Below are 16,506 nucleotides of genomic sequence, written 5' to 3'. Positions count from 1 at the left end.
TAATAAGGGTAGAATTTACCTTCAGGCTAGTACGAGTGTTGTTATTGTGTATACTTTTAATGAATGACTGATATTTGATTCATTTTGTGTTCCCTATATTATAGTGTTAAGCGCCCCATGGCGATTCTAGTTGCAAGCTGCAGGTACGTCACCTTCAGTAGAGTAACAAATTTTCTGTGATAAGGGGTTCCCGGGTTCCCTTCCTGCTACATTTTATGTTGGACACTAAACTTATTTGGTCAACAAAACATAAAATTTTATTTTTCTGATCAAAATGTAAAATTATAGTGTCTCAAAAAGTTTTCTTCTGTTTTCTTTTCTTTCAATTTCATTTACTTACGTCTGTACACTCGTTATGAATGTACACAAATTTAAACTATAAATCAATTATTTAAGAAAGGTTATTTTTTCCAAAGATTAAATAAATATCTTTGAATTATGTAAATATCGACATCTTGGGTTGTCGGGTGTTCTACCGGATATCAGCGTCGTACTTGCACGACTGATTAGTATTCCACGACTGATTAGTATTCCATTTTTGGTGGACGGATGTATCGTATAGTTAATAATGGAGTGCCAATATGACGACCACAATCAAGTTTCATAGAGGCGAGTATAGATAAGTAAAATAAAATACGGTGCTTCCCTTTTTCTGTAAAAAGTTTATAATATATGCTGCACATCTGTAGTGGATAAAAATATGTTTACTGAGCCATAGACATGCAACAAAGGAAGCTTCCAGGAGTAACTGCCTGCTAGAGTTGTAGTTGCCCGTGACTTTGTTCAAGAGAGAACAGTTATATTCGAGAATGTGTGGTAAAGTTTTAATCCTTTGAGGAGCAGTGGTTTCTGTCTGGAACCATTATATTATCAATTTTTTTAAAACACCAGTGGCTTTCGCATGAGACCACCGATGTTACAAAGGAGAGATGTCTAGAATTTCACTGAGATAGTTTATGAACGTAGTGCATTGTAACGGTCACTTACAGCGTTCAAAGCAACAGTCGGTCCGGAGACTGTGCTGCGTGATTGTACGAGATGAGATTGTGACTAATGGTGTTTTTATAGTGATCCTTTTGAAGAGGTCATTGACAGAGAAGGTAAGTACAGCTACAGTTATTGTAATCTAATATTTAGTTTGTACTAACGTTTTTATGAGTATTTACGAAATGTTACCACTGGAACAGAATGTACTTTTGATATAAATTTATTATATTTAGGCCCATTTTTGCTTGTTGGTCAGGACTAATTTACTTTAAGCATTATGAGTTCATGGAAGTTTCGAGATGGGGATTGTCTCTAGGAAAACTGCGAAATTGCATTCACATATACATCTCATGAATTGATGGGTGATTGAAATTTGTCTGTGTAAGTGGTTCCAAAATGAAATAAGAACCTTAAAACAATTGACTATCTACATTTTGCCAATGTCTTCTTGTATTCGTTGCTTAATATGATAATAAGAGTTAATTTTGTGAAATTCTGAAATTATATTCCACAATGAAACCACATCTTAAAAGTAACTGTTTACTTTTTGCCAAATTCTTCCTGAATTTGCCTTGCTTAGTATGATGATAAAAGTCAATTTTGTGAAAATTTTTAAAATTGATTTTTTTGTTGAGCGCCATTGTAATGTATGGATTGTGCCCGGTGCTGGCCAATTTGCACAACTGCTTAGGGCTTCAGGGGAGACGTATGTCAAAGCGACCAAAATTGTGAAAAACATTTTATTGGATTTTTGTTTACTGCATGGTACTGAAATTTCTGTTCTGGAATATTACTTGCCAATTTCACGCCAAAGAGTGAAAAGAGTGATAAAAGTAATAATTAACAAAAACTTGCACGAGGTCACGCCCCTTTGTTCTGCAATGGCGCATATTAGTACTTCTGCGATTTTGTCTTCCTGTTCTGTGCAGTCACAGTGTGGGGAACATTTCGGTGTTTCACAGATCCAGAACCTCTACAAAAGTGTGTGCATGGAAAGACTCAAAATCCTAAGGAAAGTTACAAATCTCTCATAGGAAAACCATCCCACAAGACATCATTTGTTTCCACAACTGCTGACGAAACTGCAGCGTATGACTCTTGTTTGGTTTTTAAGTTTGGTAAACATGCAGACTATGGACTCTTCAGAGGCTAGGATACGATCCAGGAGGTTTCACACTGTCGATATTTATTGAAAGAAATTGATAACAAGGGAGTTGGTGCAACTGACATTTTTATAACTCAGTTCGAAAATCAGGTTAACGTAAGAGGATAAGCAAAGAAAAGACTGTTGAGGATGAAGAGAATAATGCATATGTTCTGCACTAGTTCACCCAGATAAGTTAAGATCTAATACAAACACTGTGAAATCTTTGATTCAGGTTTCCAGTAACTTACATTGTGGCAACTTCACGTATCTTTTCCTCATAAACCACTGACATTATAGTACTTAAATTTGGCTTGCAATTAGTCAGTACTATAGTGAAACATTCTGTGGAAGGAGTTTTCATTTACCACAACAGTAAGGCATTTACGTAAGAGAAAAGCCATAAGGTCTGGTTATTTTTTCAAAGAAATTAGGACAGCTGTAAAAGTCTAGCAAAAGAAGAGATAAATATCCTGTTCCGCAGATGTTTTTAAACGGGATATTGAACTTTGTACAAAAATACATTAATTTCTTTCTGAAAGATTTTTCAATCAAGTGGCTTTTTTTACTTACCTTATTGAAAAATTTCGATTGTTTATAATTAAAAGCGTATAATTTCAATAAGCGTGAAAACTTATGTTTGTATCTAGATAATATTCCTTAAAATGTGTCAAATTTAATTACATTGCCTGGAAAACATTTGTACTTTATAAGGCTTTTTTTTTCAAAGTATTGCAACTTCGCATACGTTCTCCTTAAGGTGTTACTAAAAAGTTTAAGTTACGTCAACAAAACACCTGATATTCATTTCCGGCCGTTAGTCCCTTATCTTGTCATAAGATCTTATACCAGCTGTATAATCTTCTCCCACTGGATTGGGAGAGCCTATGTATTAACATATCGTCCATCTCTAAATACAATGAAAAAAATTAGCTACTTTGGCACGGGAATGTTTTCTTTTGTGTCAAACCCAATAATAGTTAACACAGAAACATCCTTTGAATAATTTCTCTTTTAGAAATTATTCCGTAAGATTGTCAGTAAATAAGATTTGAAATTGTTCTGTAACTTCGTAGGAAAACAACTATTTGGTACTGGAAAAGAAAAAAAGTCAACAATCACACTTCTACTTCAGTCATTCAGTTTCGTTTTGTAAACAGTATTGCGTTAACAGAGTATTTCCTCCACTGAGCAGCTGTATGATACGTTCATTCAATAAGTCGACGGCAAAACGCAAAGACCACATCACGCACATGGCAAGTCGCCAGCTCTTCGCTCCTAATAATAGGTGTGCTTCCCTATTTACGTCTGGTGGGTGTACTGCTACGCGATTCCCTCTCTCACTGTAGTGTCCGATGTGTAACGCGCAAATAGCTTGTAGACTTATGTGTCAGAGCGTGAAACGTCACCCACATACTACTTCCACAAAACCCAGGATGTTTGAGTTTGCCGGCCGCGGTGGCCGAGCGGTTCTAGGCGCTTCAGTCCGGAACCGCGTGACTGCTACGGTCGCAGGTTCGAATCCTGTCTCGGTCATGGATGTGTGTGACGTCCTTAGGTAAGTTAGTGTAAGTTAGGTTTAAGTAGTTCTAAGTTCTAGGGGACTGATGACCTCATACGTTAAGTTCCATAGTGCTTACAGCCATTTGAACCATTTGTTTGGGTTTCAATATTATCTCCTCAGATGTACGATCCCAGCTAACTGGTAAGTGCAGTGTCTTTTGTAACAGTTAATGTGATGAACATGAACTTTGTGCCGACGAAGAAGCCGCTCCATTAACGAACAGTTCCGCTGCATTGGAGTCTACCACCGCGGCTTTCCAGCTAGTAGTTGTAACCTATTCTTCCGGTCTCTAGGCACTTCCCTTGCGCTGTAGTTTACTCATTTCCTATACGGTAGCATCCTTACAGGAGTTCTATTCGTGAACGTTTACAAACATCTCTGAAAACAAGAAGATATTCGTGTTGATCAGTTAGAAGTACCAAGTTATTTATTTATTTATTTATTTATGCATTTATTTTACCTGGCAAGATTAGGGCCTTCAGGCCCTCACTTACACCTAACCAGGCATACTCAGATTCAACAAATTTCAGTTTCTACAGAACATTAAGGACATATAACATGTTATACAGTATTAATGTTACAGAAAAAATTAGAGATTATAAAAGTACTACAATGATAATTATAACAATCAAAAAGTAATTATAATAATCAAGAATAATAATAATAGTAATGACTATGTATAGGAAAGTGAACATATTTTTTCTTTTATGAATGTCAGTCCTATTGCTAGTTGGGAATTTTCTCGTTATATTCTTGCAGCTTGTGAGTTACTGTTTTAGCAAAAGGAATTTTCACTTTGTAGAGGAGTGAAAGCTGATTTGAAATTTGGGGGACTAAAACTGTGTGCCGGACCGAAACAAGAACTTGGGACCTTTAACTTTGGAGAGAAAATGCAGTACCGTCTGAGCTATCCAAACACGACTCAGGATTCTACCTCATAGCTTTACTTCTGCCAGTAAGTCTCTTCTGTGTTCCAAACTTTATAGTTGTTTTGCCATACTTTGCGGGTTCACCACTCTTGGTAGAAAGGATATGGCTGAGAAATGGTTTAACCATAGCCTAGCGGATTGTGTCCAGAACGAATTTTCTCTCTTCAGCGGAACGTGCGTGATATGAAACTTTCTGGCAGTTTCTCAGGAATGCTACCCTCGCAAGTTTTGGAGTATGATTTCTGTTAAGTCCGGAGGATGGAAGAGTGTGTACTGGCGGAAGGTGGATTGCGAGAGGGTATGTGAATCGTGTTCTGCTATTGTTTATGTGTTATATTAACTCATCTACTGAATAACGTAAAATTGTTGTGAAACTTGTAAATTCTGTTAATTTTGATTCTCTCACTGTTTATGGGATTTTAAACTCATGTATGCAAAATTTTAACATTTTCCTTAAATGTTTAAAAGAAGAACTTGGAGCGTCATTCTCATTCGTGATTCATTAATAATTTTACGGTGGCTCGTATAACGCCTGTTTCGGAGAAGACAAAACTAATTCTGTGTTAACTGAAATTTTATCTTCCTCAGAAAACAGTTGTTCATTATTGTCAACACTGTTCGAATGCCGTTGAGACGAATAAATTTTGTAAAATTTTCTTCTTCTTTCTGGATATAAAATGAAACTAAGTGGTTCCACACATTTTTTCAGGTCTCAGACATTTATGATGTATATATGCAGACTCAAGCGACAAATGAAAATTTATACCGAGGCCGGAAATGTTCGAGTTTAGGGAGTATACCAGGTGGGTTGAGCCTTGAATGGGAATTTGGACTGAGGAGGGAGGCGTGCTAGGGAAGTCCTTGCAGTTGTCCAAGGCCACTGTGCCCTGATGGTGTAATGGTTAGTGGATCTTCCTCGTGAGCAAGAGATGTGGGTTCGAATCCTGGCCATGGTACAAATTTCCATTTCTCACTTATTTCTGGGTACTACTGCTACTGCTACTACTACTGCTACTACTCCTGCCACCTGCTTGTTACCTACCATTTCAGTTTGCTAATTAAGCTTCATGTGCGTGTTTTAATCTTCAAAGTACGAACAAGATCGTAGGTGGAAAGTTGCATCAGGAGAATTTTGTTTAAAAGAACTGAAAATAGAGTATTTGATATATGAATACTACGATTCCACCTCGCAAGGATATACGTGTCCCAATATTTATATGCTGATGAGCAAAAATATTATCACTACCTGCTTAACAGGATGATGGCTCACATTTAGAACGCAATAGAGTAGCGACTCCACGTGGCATGCATTCGACAGGTCCTCCATTCCTGAAGATATGTGGCACCCGGTGTCTACAAGCAGCTCACGAAATTCCTACAAATTACGGGCCGATGCTCTGTGGGCGGACGGCAGTGTTCAGATCAGGCGAACTTGGTGTAAGACTTCAACGTCAGATCATATCACGCTCCTCAAACCACCGCAGCGTGAATCTCGCCTTGTGTCGCAGTCATTGCCGTCAGGGGAGGCACCTAGCAGGAAGTGACTCAATTCATGCAAATCACAGATGGCGTGGTGCCAACGATTACTACCACAGGTCCCGAGCAAGCCTATATGAATGCCCCCACAGCATAATACTGACACCACCGGTGTGCGTCCCTGGCGAGGTGCATGTTTCGCATTGCCATCCGTCTGGATGACGGCATGTCCGGAGATACCATCGACACGTTATTGATGACGTCGTCGGGTCAACATGGGTACACGTATGGGCCGTCTACAGCAGAGCCCTATTTTCAACACAGTGCCCTCAGAGGTGTGCTTCGAAACAGCTGAACCTGCACCAGCTCTGTCGTCATATATGCCATCCATAGCCACCTATCCTGTTTCATTTGTGTCATCCATAGCCACCTATCCTGCTTTACAGGGGGGGGGGGGGGGCACACCTCCGGCCCCCATGTTCTGTGATGAGGAGTGACCGTCCAACATCTTGTTGCCTATTCGTTATTTCATCTTCATTCAAGTCCTTCAACCACACGCTCACGCCAGTACCACGCGGAAAGCCTTCCAGTTTTTTCGTTGCCTTATTCTGGTCCATAACAATCTGCTCTTTGTCAAAGGCGCAGTGTGTCACATAGCCGCAGTGCCAGCAGGTCTCATTCACCCTCGCGGTGGGCAGTTGTCAGGGAGAGAGAGAGAGAGAGAGAGAGACACAGAGAGAGAGAGAGAGACTGTGTGTGTGTGTGTGTGTGTGACTATACACAATTTCTAAGAGCTCAGCTGCATTCTCCAACAACTTGCCTTCCCCACTGTTCAGGGCTGATGACTTAGGTTAATTCAAATGCTAAGGGGAAAAGTAGGCGAATGATTAATTAGAGATAACTTACTTGTACACTGCTGACACATATTCTGATCCGGTTTCATTCTGGGCATTGACAGACGTTCCCATGGCCGTCTCTGCGAAGAGAAATGTATTGAGATCATTTCAGTATATCGAAATTAAAGTCTGTTATTAAATAAGATAATTGGAAATTTGCAGTAATATCATAATGCATGACGAGTGGAGGACTGTTTGGTTTCTTGATTTGCTGTAGTTCTAGGTACTTTTCATAATATGCTAAATTTAACTGTTTACATAAGTATGATGCGGTAAATGTACATGAGAACTACGTGTTGGGCACAATTTCATCAGGAGCCGAAATTTTACATCTTTGGAAGTAAACGAAAACAATGTAAACCGGTTGGAATCCTAGCTGCTAGTAATTGATCATGTAGGGAAGGAAAGGTGGCAGCGCTAAGTTCCCGATCACTAGTCGTTGTGCCAATGACCTGGATTAACTTTCAGAGCTCTCTGCAATGTCCTATGAAGTGAGGGATGTGACATTGTTGATCCATCCTAAAACTACTCTATATACACATCTACAACACTCAGAAACACTCTACAAATTAACGTAAGACCCACCTCTCACATATCCGCAAAGAAAGGGGTCAATATCACGGTTATAGAACACCCTTTCTGGCAGCCGGCTGAACCATTGTCGTGGGGAATCCCAGCCAACAGTGCCATGCGACATTTAACTGCTTTTTCGTAACATGAATAACGATTTCAGATTTTTTAAAAGCATTAATACAAGATAAAGAACATTTTCCTATATTTATCTCATTTGAAAGTAAGCTTAGCTAGCACCTGCTACTTCGGGCCTGCTATGGCGCACTAGAGACTGTCTGAATAAAACTGCTGACTGTAAGGTACCAGATTTTGTTCGAAAAAGGCAAACTGGAGTAACAGAATGGATAGGAGGAAGTACAATGATTTCGAAGCACCGGAAAGTATGTTGTTGTACCGATGTCAAGACGAAGTTCTTCGTTTGCAATTACTTAAACGCTGTGTTTGGCGGCTAATCTGTTCTTCACAGTCAGGTGCTCATTGGGTCAGCATTGCAGGTAACTGGGAGAATCGTTTTGTCTTGTAGGAGATGTATTTAAATTTTCTTTTTCTATGCAAGATGATGAAAAAGTATTTTCTTTATAATTGAGGGTCAAATAATTTTAGAATGACTGATTTAGAAGGTCACAGTCTGAATCAGTAAATTCTTACAAATACCTGATTGTAACAATTTGTCGGGAGATGGCGCGGAATCATCAACAGATTAAATCACAGGTAGAACAGATGACAGATTTCGGCTCATTTGTAGTACACTGTGAAAATTCAGCCACAATAGTCATCAAGCGCGTGATATCGAAACCAAATAGGGCTAACAGGGAATACAGAATGTATGCAAAGAGGGGGTAGCAGGCTTGTTTCACCCATGCGGAAGCCTCACGGGAATGCCGGAAACCTGAAGTGGCCGACGCATGAAGACAGACTCAACAGTCCCGCAAAGACCTACTTATAAAGTTTCATAAAACAGTGGGGAATCTAGGAGTACACCACAAACACCTAACATCACTCCCGTAGGGACCACGAAGTCAAGGTTACACCAATTACGGGGCGCAAGTAGTCATTTAAACAGTCACTTTTCCCATGTTTGTTGTTGTTGTCTTCAGTCCTGAGACTGGTTTGATGCAGCTCTCCATGCTACTCTATCCTGTGCAAGCTTCTTCATCTCCCAGTACTTACTGCAACCTACATCCTTCTGAATCTGCTTAGTGTATTCATCTCTTCGTCTCCCTCTACGATTTTTACCCTCCACGCTGCCCTCCAATGCTAAATTTGTGATCCCTTGATGCCTCAGAACTTGTCCTACCAATCGGTCCCTTCTTCTTGTCAAGTTGTGCCACAAACTCCTCTTCTCCCCAAGTCTATTCAATACCTCCTCATTAGTTATGTGATCTACCCATCTAATCTTCAGCATTCTTCTGTAGCACCACATTTCGAAAGCTTCTATTCTATTCTTGTCCAAACTATTTATCGTCCATGTTTCACTGCCATACATGGCTACATTCCATACAAATACTTTCAGAAACGACTTCCTGACCCTTAAATCTATACTCGATGTTAACAAATTTCTCTTCTTCAGAAACGCTTTTCCTTGCCATTGCCAGTCTACATTTTATATCCTCTCTACTTCGACCATCATCAGTTATTTTGCTCCCCAAATAGCAAAACTCCTTTACTACTTTAAGTGTCTCATTTCCTAATCTAATTCCCTCAGCATCACCCGACTTAATTCGACTACATTCCATTATCCTCGTTTTGCTTTTGTTGATGTTCATCTTATATCCTCATTTCAAGACACTGTCCATTCCGTTCAACTGCTCTTCCAACTCCTTTGCTGTCTCTGACAGAATTACAATGTCATCGGCAAACATCAAAGTTTTTATTTCTTCTCCATGGATTTTAATACCTACTCCCAATTTTTCTTTTGTTTCCTTTACTGCTTGCTCAATATACAGATTGAATAACATCGGGGACAGGCTACAACTCTGTCTCACTCCCTTCCCAACCGCTGCTTCCCTTTCATGCCCCTCGACTCTTATAACTGCCACCGGGTTTCTGTACAAATTGTAAATAGCCTTTCGCTCCCTGTATTTTACCCCTGCCACCTTTAGAATTTGAAAGAGAGTATTCCAGTCAACATTGTCAAACGCTTTCTCTAAGTCTACAAATGCTAGAAATGTAGGTTTGTCTTTCCTTAATCTATTTTCTAAGATAAGTCGTAGGGTCACTTTTCCCATAATCGTACTCAAATGAAATGAGAAATGGCCCTAAGTTGTCGTACACGGGAAAGAATCCTTTCCCATGGACTTTGCAGTGGTTTGGAGAGTGCCGATGCAGAAGTAGATATATTTCTATAATGAAAGTTTTGACCCAGTTGGCATTCATTATTCCCTGGTAGTCCTATGAATGTCATGCGCTTGAGAACTAGTGGACTTAATTTTCACAGAGTTCTACAAATGAGCCGAAATCTGTCATTTGCTTTACCTATGATTTAGTCTGTGTGATGATTCCACTTCATATCCACACAACTGTTACAGCCAGGTATTTGTAAGAATTTACTGATTCGGAATGAGATCTTGTGAATCAGTCATTGTGAAATTATTTGAACCTCAATTGTGAAAGAGACACTACCTCAACATCTCAACATCTTCAGTACAAAAGAAAATTTAAATACAACACAAAATAATTTCCCCACGTTACCTACAATGTTCACGCAATGAGCACCTGACTGTGAAGAACAGATTAGTTGCAAACACGGCGTTTACGTAATTGCAAAGGAAGAAACGTCGTCTTGACATCAATATATCAACGTATTTTCCAGTGCTTCGAAATCTTTGTTCCTTCTTCTATTCATTTTGTGCTGACTTATATCAACTATAGTTAGTTCAGTTTGCCGTATAGAATCTCGTAACCACGCAGTTGGCAGAAGACAGACAAAAAGAAAAGGATAAACGAGAAATAATATGAAAAGAGATAGAAAGAGACAGGATCATTAACACTTCGATAGACTGAAGGGCAGTGCGTGGTATGTAATGGATAATTTCTTACTCTGACTTTGCCAAATTAGCAGGAAGGTGTTTACCTTCCGCGCCCACAGGGGGCAGTAAGCGTTTCACCGACTTACCAGTGTTGGTCATCCTCAAGAGTCACTCGTGTATGAGTTAGTTTGGATATTTATACCTGTGACGGGCTAGAGGCGCTATTCTTCTATATGAGTCCGTGTTGTGGTGTAGTGGGAAAGTTATACTTAGAGCCTTTTACTAACGGGCGTTTTCTGCAGTCCAGGGCTGCCTGTGAACATTGGAAGCGCCTTAAGAAGGAAGTTAACCTAATTGGATCAATTTTGGGCAAACGACATCGAACAGTACGAAACCTTTAGTGCAGGACGATCACGAAAAAAAGATTACTTGGTGAAAGCTTTATGCTAAAATTGTCTCTCACCGGGAAACTGGCGCTGAACATTCACGTACTCCTGTATGCTATGATTAGTATTTCATGTGTGTGTTTATCAATTTCGTTTATTGTGAGTGATGACGTTTTCCTTATAACGGCCGAATACTGTACTCAATCTTTGAAATTATTGACTCAACTGGGAACCTTTTATAATCATTTCGTATTTTTTAAGTTATATGATAATGTCGAGAGTGCCAAGCAGAGAGAGTTTCGGTAGCGTTGGACCACAACTCTTTTGTGTATAAATGTTTCAAGCTGTATAATTTTCACCTCTTGTGTTTTCGTAATCAGATTCTATCACTTGTGTTCAAAGTGGAGTTATAACTTCTACATGCACATTTTAATAATGTTTCTTTCTCTGTATTATCGTTCTGCATTATCTGTTGATTATTATTACTACTGGCATAAAAACCCGGCGTTGCCCAGGTATTTATTTATAGCTGTGCGTCCACGCCATTATCACACAGCGTCTGGCCTTGTGCTTAATGTTGATGACGTCATATCTCCTGATCTATGTCTCATACAGTGATATAATTTTGTAGGTACATTTAGCGGCATGTGTAGACAGTGTCTGCAAAATGTGTTGCCAATGAAGGTAGTAGTAGCGAAGTAACAAATTTAAAGGTCATTTACGATGCGGCAGTTTTTCACGCATCTAATTGTTTATGACGTCATATCTCCTGAACTACGTACCTTACAATGATATTATTTTGTAGTTACATTCAGTGCAATATGCGCATATTGGCAGCAAAATGTGTCGCGAATACAGTTAGTAGAAAAGAAACAATAAATTATAACGTCATGCCTCATGCGGTGCTTTTACTGCACGAACAGTGGAAAAGAAGCAAGCGATATACTTTTTTCCTTTCATCATGTAGTAGAGGTTGTCAGCGAGAAAAAAATTTGTAAAGGTTTGAAGTTTGTTGTAAGTCACTAAGTGCTCGTATTGTCAAATACTGAATGACTAAAGTATGGGTATCTGCGCGTCGTGGGCCCCACCTCTGTTTCACCCCCACTCACACCTTTGATAGATGGGTGCTTCTTACCACAACAGCGTTTCTTTCTAGACAGTTAACGACATGTGTACAAGTTTGACTGAAATCAGTCCAGTGGTTTAGACGGAGACGGTTCGGTTCGGTTGTTTGGGGGGAAGAGACCAGACAGTGAGTTCATCGGTCTAGGGAGACGCGCAACGTACATACACACATACATTTTTATAACATGTATGGATTCCAAAACTCCATTAGGCTCGTTACGTAAACGCCAGTGAACCAGATGTGTCTCGTTAATTTTCAGAAGTCAGAATACGAAATTAAACGAGTTACTAAAAGCCTTTTATTATTTATTTATCTTACAGATATAGTTTGTCTCGAATGACGTAAATATTCCTCTATGACTACGTGTATATATGTTTTTCAAGAAATTGTATCTTTGTTATCTTAGGTAGAAGACTAAGCTAATAAAACGCGCTTGAACCCTGATCAGAATTATTCCTAGCATTTACCGCGTACCTGCTCCATGATCAAACTAGTCAATATATTCCTAAATTTAAGGAAGCAATAGTATGCGAGGGGAGCAGTAGCTGCAACTCTTGGGAAGCAAAGATAATTTATAAAGGGAACTGTAAACCAAATTTACTAGATTGTTCCATTAAAATTGACAAAAGACATGAAGTGGCCAAAAAAGCCCCAGAGTTGTAACTTTCAATACGTTATTTGTTTAGAGATACATAGGTCCGTTTCACTAGTTTGTTGTGTGGCATATTAAGCAATCAGACGTTCAGAATAAAGAAAGTTCACTTTGTACAGATATTTATTAGTTGGTTACCAAAATAATACCCTTTTCGAAAATAATACTCACCACAAATGATATCCAGGGCACAACGCGTGATGTATGGATAGATGTCAAAGGCATGCTCGTCCGATTTGCTCTTCAACTTCTCGACCAGTATTTGTGAATTCTCTCCAAATATGTCCACGAAATTATCTAGGATCTTGAAGTGAAAAGCTGGCGTAATCATCTTTCGGTGTGAGAACCACTTCTGACCTTAAACAGGATACAAACACAACAATAAATTCGCAAACTTTTGAATGATCCGGAAACTATTCGGCGTACATTTGATGTCCTTAAGCAACATAAAATTATCATTACATTCCTGAGCTACAAAATTAGCGCGTTCCGAAGCAGTCTTACTATTGTATGAAACTGGACTTCTAATGGGAAGAACGAATCGGAAATCCAAAACAGCATCTGTGTCCAAACACTTTCAATTGCAATAAGAATTACTAATTAGTAATGAGATCGACGAATGTAGGGCGTCGCAGGGACATCGGACCACCTCATTTGAAATTTTATGTCATGGCTCGGATGTATCGGTGCGTCGCTTTAACGATGACAGATTTTGTCTTCTCCTGGAACAGTTATGTTTCGCAAGCACGTCAACAGTTCCAAGATACAGGAGGAACATTTCTATCGGATAAGGAATAGCGCTTATCTCCAGCGCTATAGGGTTCTGGATCTGTTCTGGGGAGAGATGTGCGTGAGGTTTCCGTTCTTGGCTCGAAGGAATTGAATTCAGAAAGAGTATCACACCACAACACCTGCTTTGGAGGTGGGACAGTGGCTAATGTTTCAACTACTAACTTAATTCAGTGCTCGTATCAGTAAGGGAAGCGAGGAAAGGACGCAAAGAAGTCTATGATGTACGGGTCAACATTTAGTAACACTGTAATGATCATGCAAGATCAGATATTAGCCGGGTAAAATACTCCCTGTTCCAGTAGGATGTCAAGGATGTTAACAAAAACACAGTGTACAACGACGGAGCACAATATTAAAATATACAAGTTGCATGACTGCAGTATGATATGTTGGAAGGAAAAACTAAAGACATAATAACAGTTCTACATGGTACAAGTTTTCTTATATGAATATCATCATTGTGTATAATTTATGGCTAATTGGCCTCGTGCAAACAGTAAAATACAGTACGGCTTAAATCCTTCTACTGGGTAGCCTATTGATTTGTGATCAGGAGCTGAGTAGGTATTCACGTGAGGACTGTTTTCCTACCTCTGACTGACTGATCGTAGCAACGCCTAATACGGCAGCGCTGCGTTTTATGGCCTGTTTGGCCAGAACCAAGTGACAGAAAATCCGCTGCAGCTTGTCAACAGTTCAGTGTCGTCAGGCGCCGACAGCAATCTTCAGTCAGCATTCATTAGTGAGACTCACTGACAGGGAATTTGTGGCCTGAGAAGTGCGTTCACTAATCGGCATGTTTGTCTTAATACAGTGTTATTCAAATTTTATTGCATTCCATTGAGTTCATGGCTTTTGTTCAGACAGTACGGTCGAAAGAAGCAGTAATATACCGATGTCTGAGTATATGGCACTACGCAATAGTGCCTATGACACCGTAAAATAGTTCACGACCATTAATTTGGACGTGTGTAGTAGGATATAATTGTGATTGCAACAGCGATTTGCTTGAGTGTTACGTCAAACACTGCAACGTGGACTAAATTACTGGCTCCCTTAAAAATTATGTACTCATTACTGGAAAGTAGACCTGCAGTTGACCCACAAAACCGAATCGTCATATTAGCCACGATGGTGCGAGGTCTTCTGCAAGATGTCCACAACTTCAGAAGACAAAAGATAAGCAAACAGAGCTTTGGCGACAAGTGCGTGATATGTACATGCCCACCTTCAACTCCCACGTGAAATGTTAGAGTGCTGCAACCAGCGATACCCTAACATTTTGGAGATGCTGCAGTACAGGTCTGGGAGTGTATGGACCATGTGAAGCTTAGGAGAGGGGATGTGCTCAGTACAGAGACATTATGGAGAGAAGAGCAAAAAAGGGTATAAAGTGTGAGAATGAAAGAATACCAGGAAAGGGTAAAGATGAGAAGAAAAAGAAGCAAATACGAATTAATGTGATTCTCAAACTGCCAAAGTGAAAAGAACAGGTTAACAATAGCATTTATAATCAGCTGACGTAACGTCCGATGTAAGTACAAGTGCCCGCCATTTTGTCTTTAGTCGATGGTCCAACGTGTTACATATCAATGAAGGAGTCGTCTGTGATGTGATGTATAAAACACAATCTTTTCCTTAAGTAAAGCAAAATGTATCGTTGCATACAAAGTAAAAGCTTTTCTAAACCGCAATATCTCAAACAGTATGTTACATTTCATTCTACATTATAGTACGAAATGTGAATTTTGTACAAAACCTTACTGACATCTGCGACCGAAACAAGTTACAGCGAAAAAAAAATCATTCAAATAGCGTGACTGGTTGCAGCTTTTCTTTTCGGTGATAATTGAGATAGAACTAAGAAAGAGATTCACCAAGCGTTGTGCCTGGAGTGTGTGACAGCGAATCACGGATAATCATAAAAAAGAGAATAAATATTCGAATAGTTTTGAAATGTGTTTATGAAGGAGTAAGCTAAAAGTGAAATGGAGTGACGAAATGATGAACGAAGAAGTACTTCTAAGACTAGGAGATGAAAGAAAACTAGTGAAAACGACAGAACGAGTAAAAAACGTTGTGTGGTACAAAAAGTGTGTTATGAGGAAATTGCGTGCAAAAGATTAGGCGAAGAAATGATTGCGGAAAGCTAAGAAATGGAAGAAGAAGAGGTGGGAAGCTAGATGACATTAAAAACTGAGGAATCTATCGACAGATTCAGAAAGAGGCATGGAACAAAGTAGAGAGGGACCAGTGGATAGCTATCGTGAGATATATACACTAAAGAAGAAGTGTCGTACAGGCAGCATTGGTACAGTATCTGATCAGAGGTATCCAGACATCTACATTTAAGTGCCGAAGAAACTGGTATAGGAATGCGTATTGAAAAACAGAAATATTTAAATAGGCAGAATAAGGCGCTGCGGTCGGCAACGCCTGTATAAGACAAGTGTCTGGTGCAGTTGTTAGATCGGGTACTGCTGCTACAATGGCAGGTTATCAAGATTTAAGTGAGTTTGGACGTGGTGTTATAGTACAGCGATGGGACACAGCGAGGAAGTGCGGATTTTCCCGAACGACCATTTCACGAGTGTACCGGTAAAACATCAAATCTCCGGCATCGCTCCGGCCGGAAAAATATCTGCAAGAACGGGACCAACGGACTGAAGAGAATCGTTCAACGTGACAGAAGTCCAACCCTTCCTCAAATTGCTGCACATTTCAATGCTGGGCCATCAGCAAGTGTCAGCGTGCGAACCATTCAACGAAACATCATCAATATGGGATTTCGGAGCCGAAGATCCACTCGAGTACCCTTGATGACTATACGACACAAAGTTTTACGCCTCGCCTGGGATCATAAACACCGACATTGAACTGCTGACGTCTGGAAACATGTTGCCCTTGTCGGAGGAATCTCGTTTCAAATTGTATCGAGCGGATGAACATGTATGGGTATGGAGACAACATCATGAATCCATGGACTCTGGATATCAGTAAGAGACTGTTCAA

At 39.7% G+C, this 16,506-nt stretch overlaps 1 protein-coding gene across 1 annotated transcript in view; it reads right to left on the bottom strand.

Annotated features, from left to right (window-relative positions):
* LOC126095748 (cytochrome P450 4C1-like) overlaps nt 1-16,506 on the bottom strand; it is a 99,164-nt gene that overhangs the window by 39,696 nt on the left and 42,962 nt on the right. The window contains exons 4-5 of the mRNA XM_049910523.1: nt 12,874-13,059; nt 7,007-7,076 (exon numbers count right to left, since the gene is read on the bottom strand). Coding sequence (XP_049766480.1) covers nt 7,007-7,076; nt 12,874-13,059 — 256 coding nt within the window. The remainder of the gene's footprint in view (nt 1-7,006; nt 7,077-12,873; nt 13,060-16,506) is intronic.

This window comes from Schistocerca cancellata, chromosome 8, assembly GCF_023864275.1.
Source record: "Schistocerca cancellata isolate TAMUIC-IGC-003103 chromosome 8, iqSchCanc2.1, whole genome shotgun sequence".
Classification (NCBI taxonomy): domain Eukaryota; kingdom Metazoa; phylum Arthropoda; class Insecta; order Orthoptera; family Acrididae; genus Schistocerca; species Schistocerca cancellata.
Note: the sequence above shows the minus strand (reverse complement) of the source record. Positions and strands in the feature narration are given on the sequence as shown.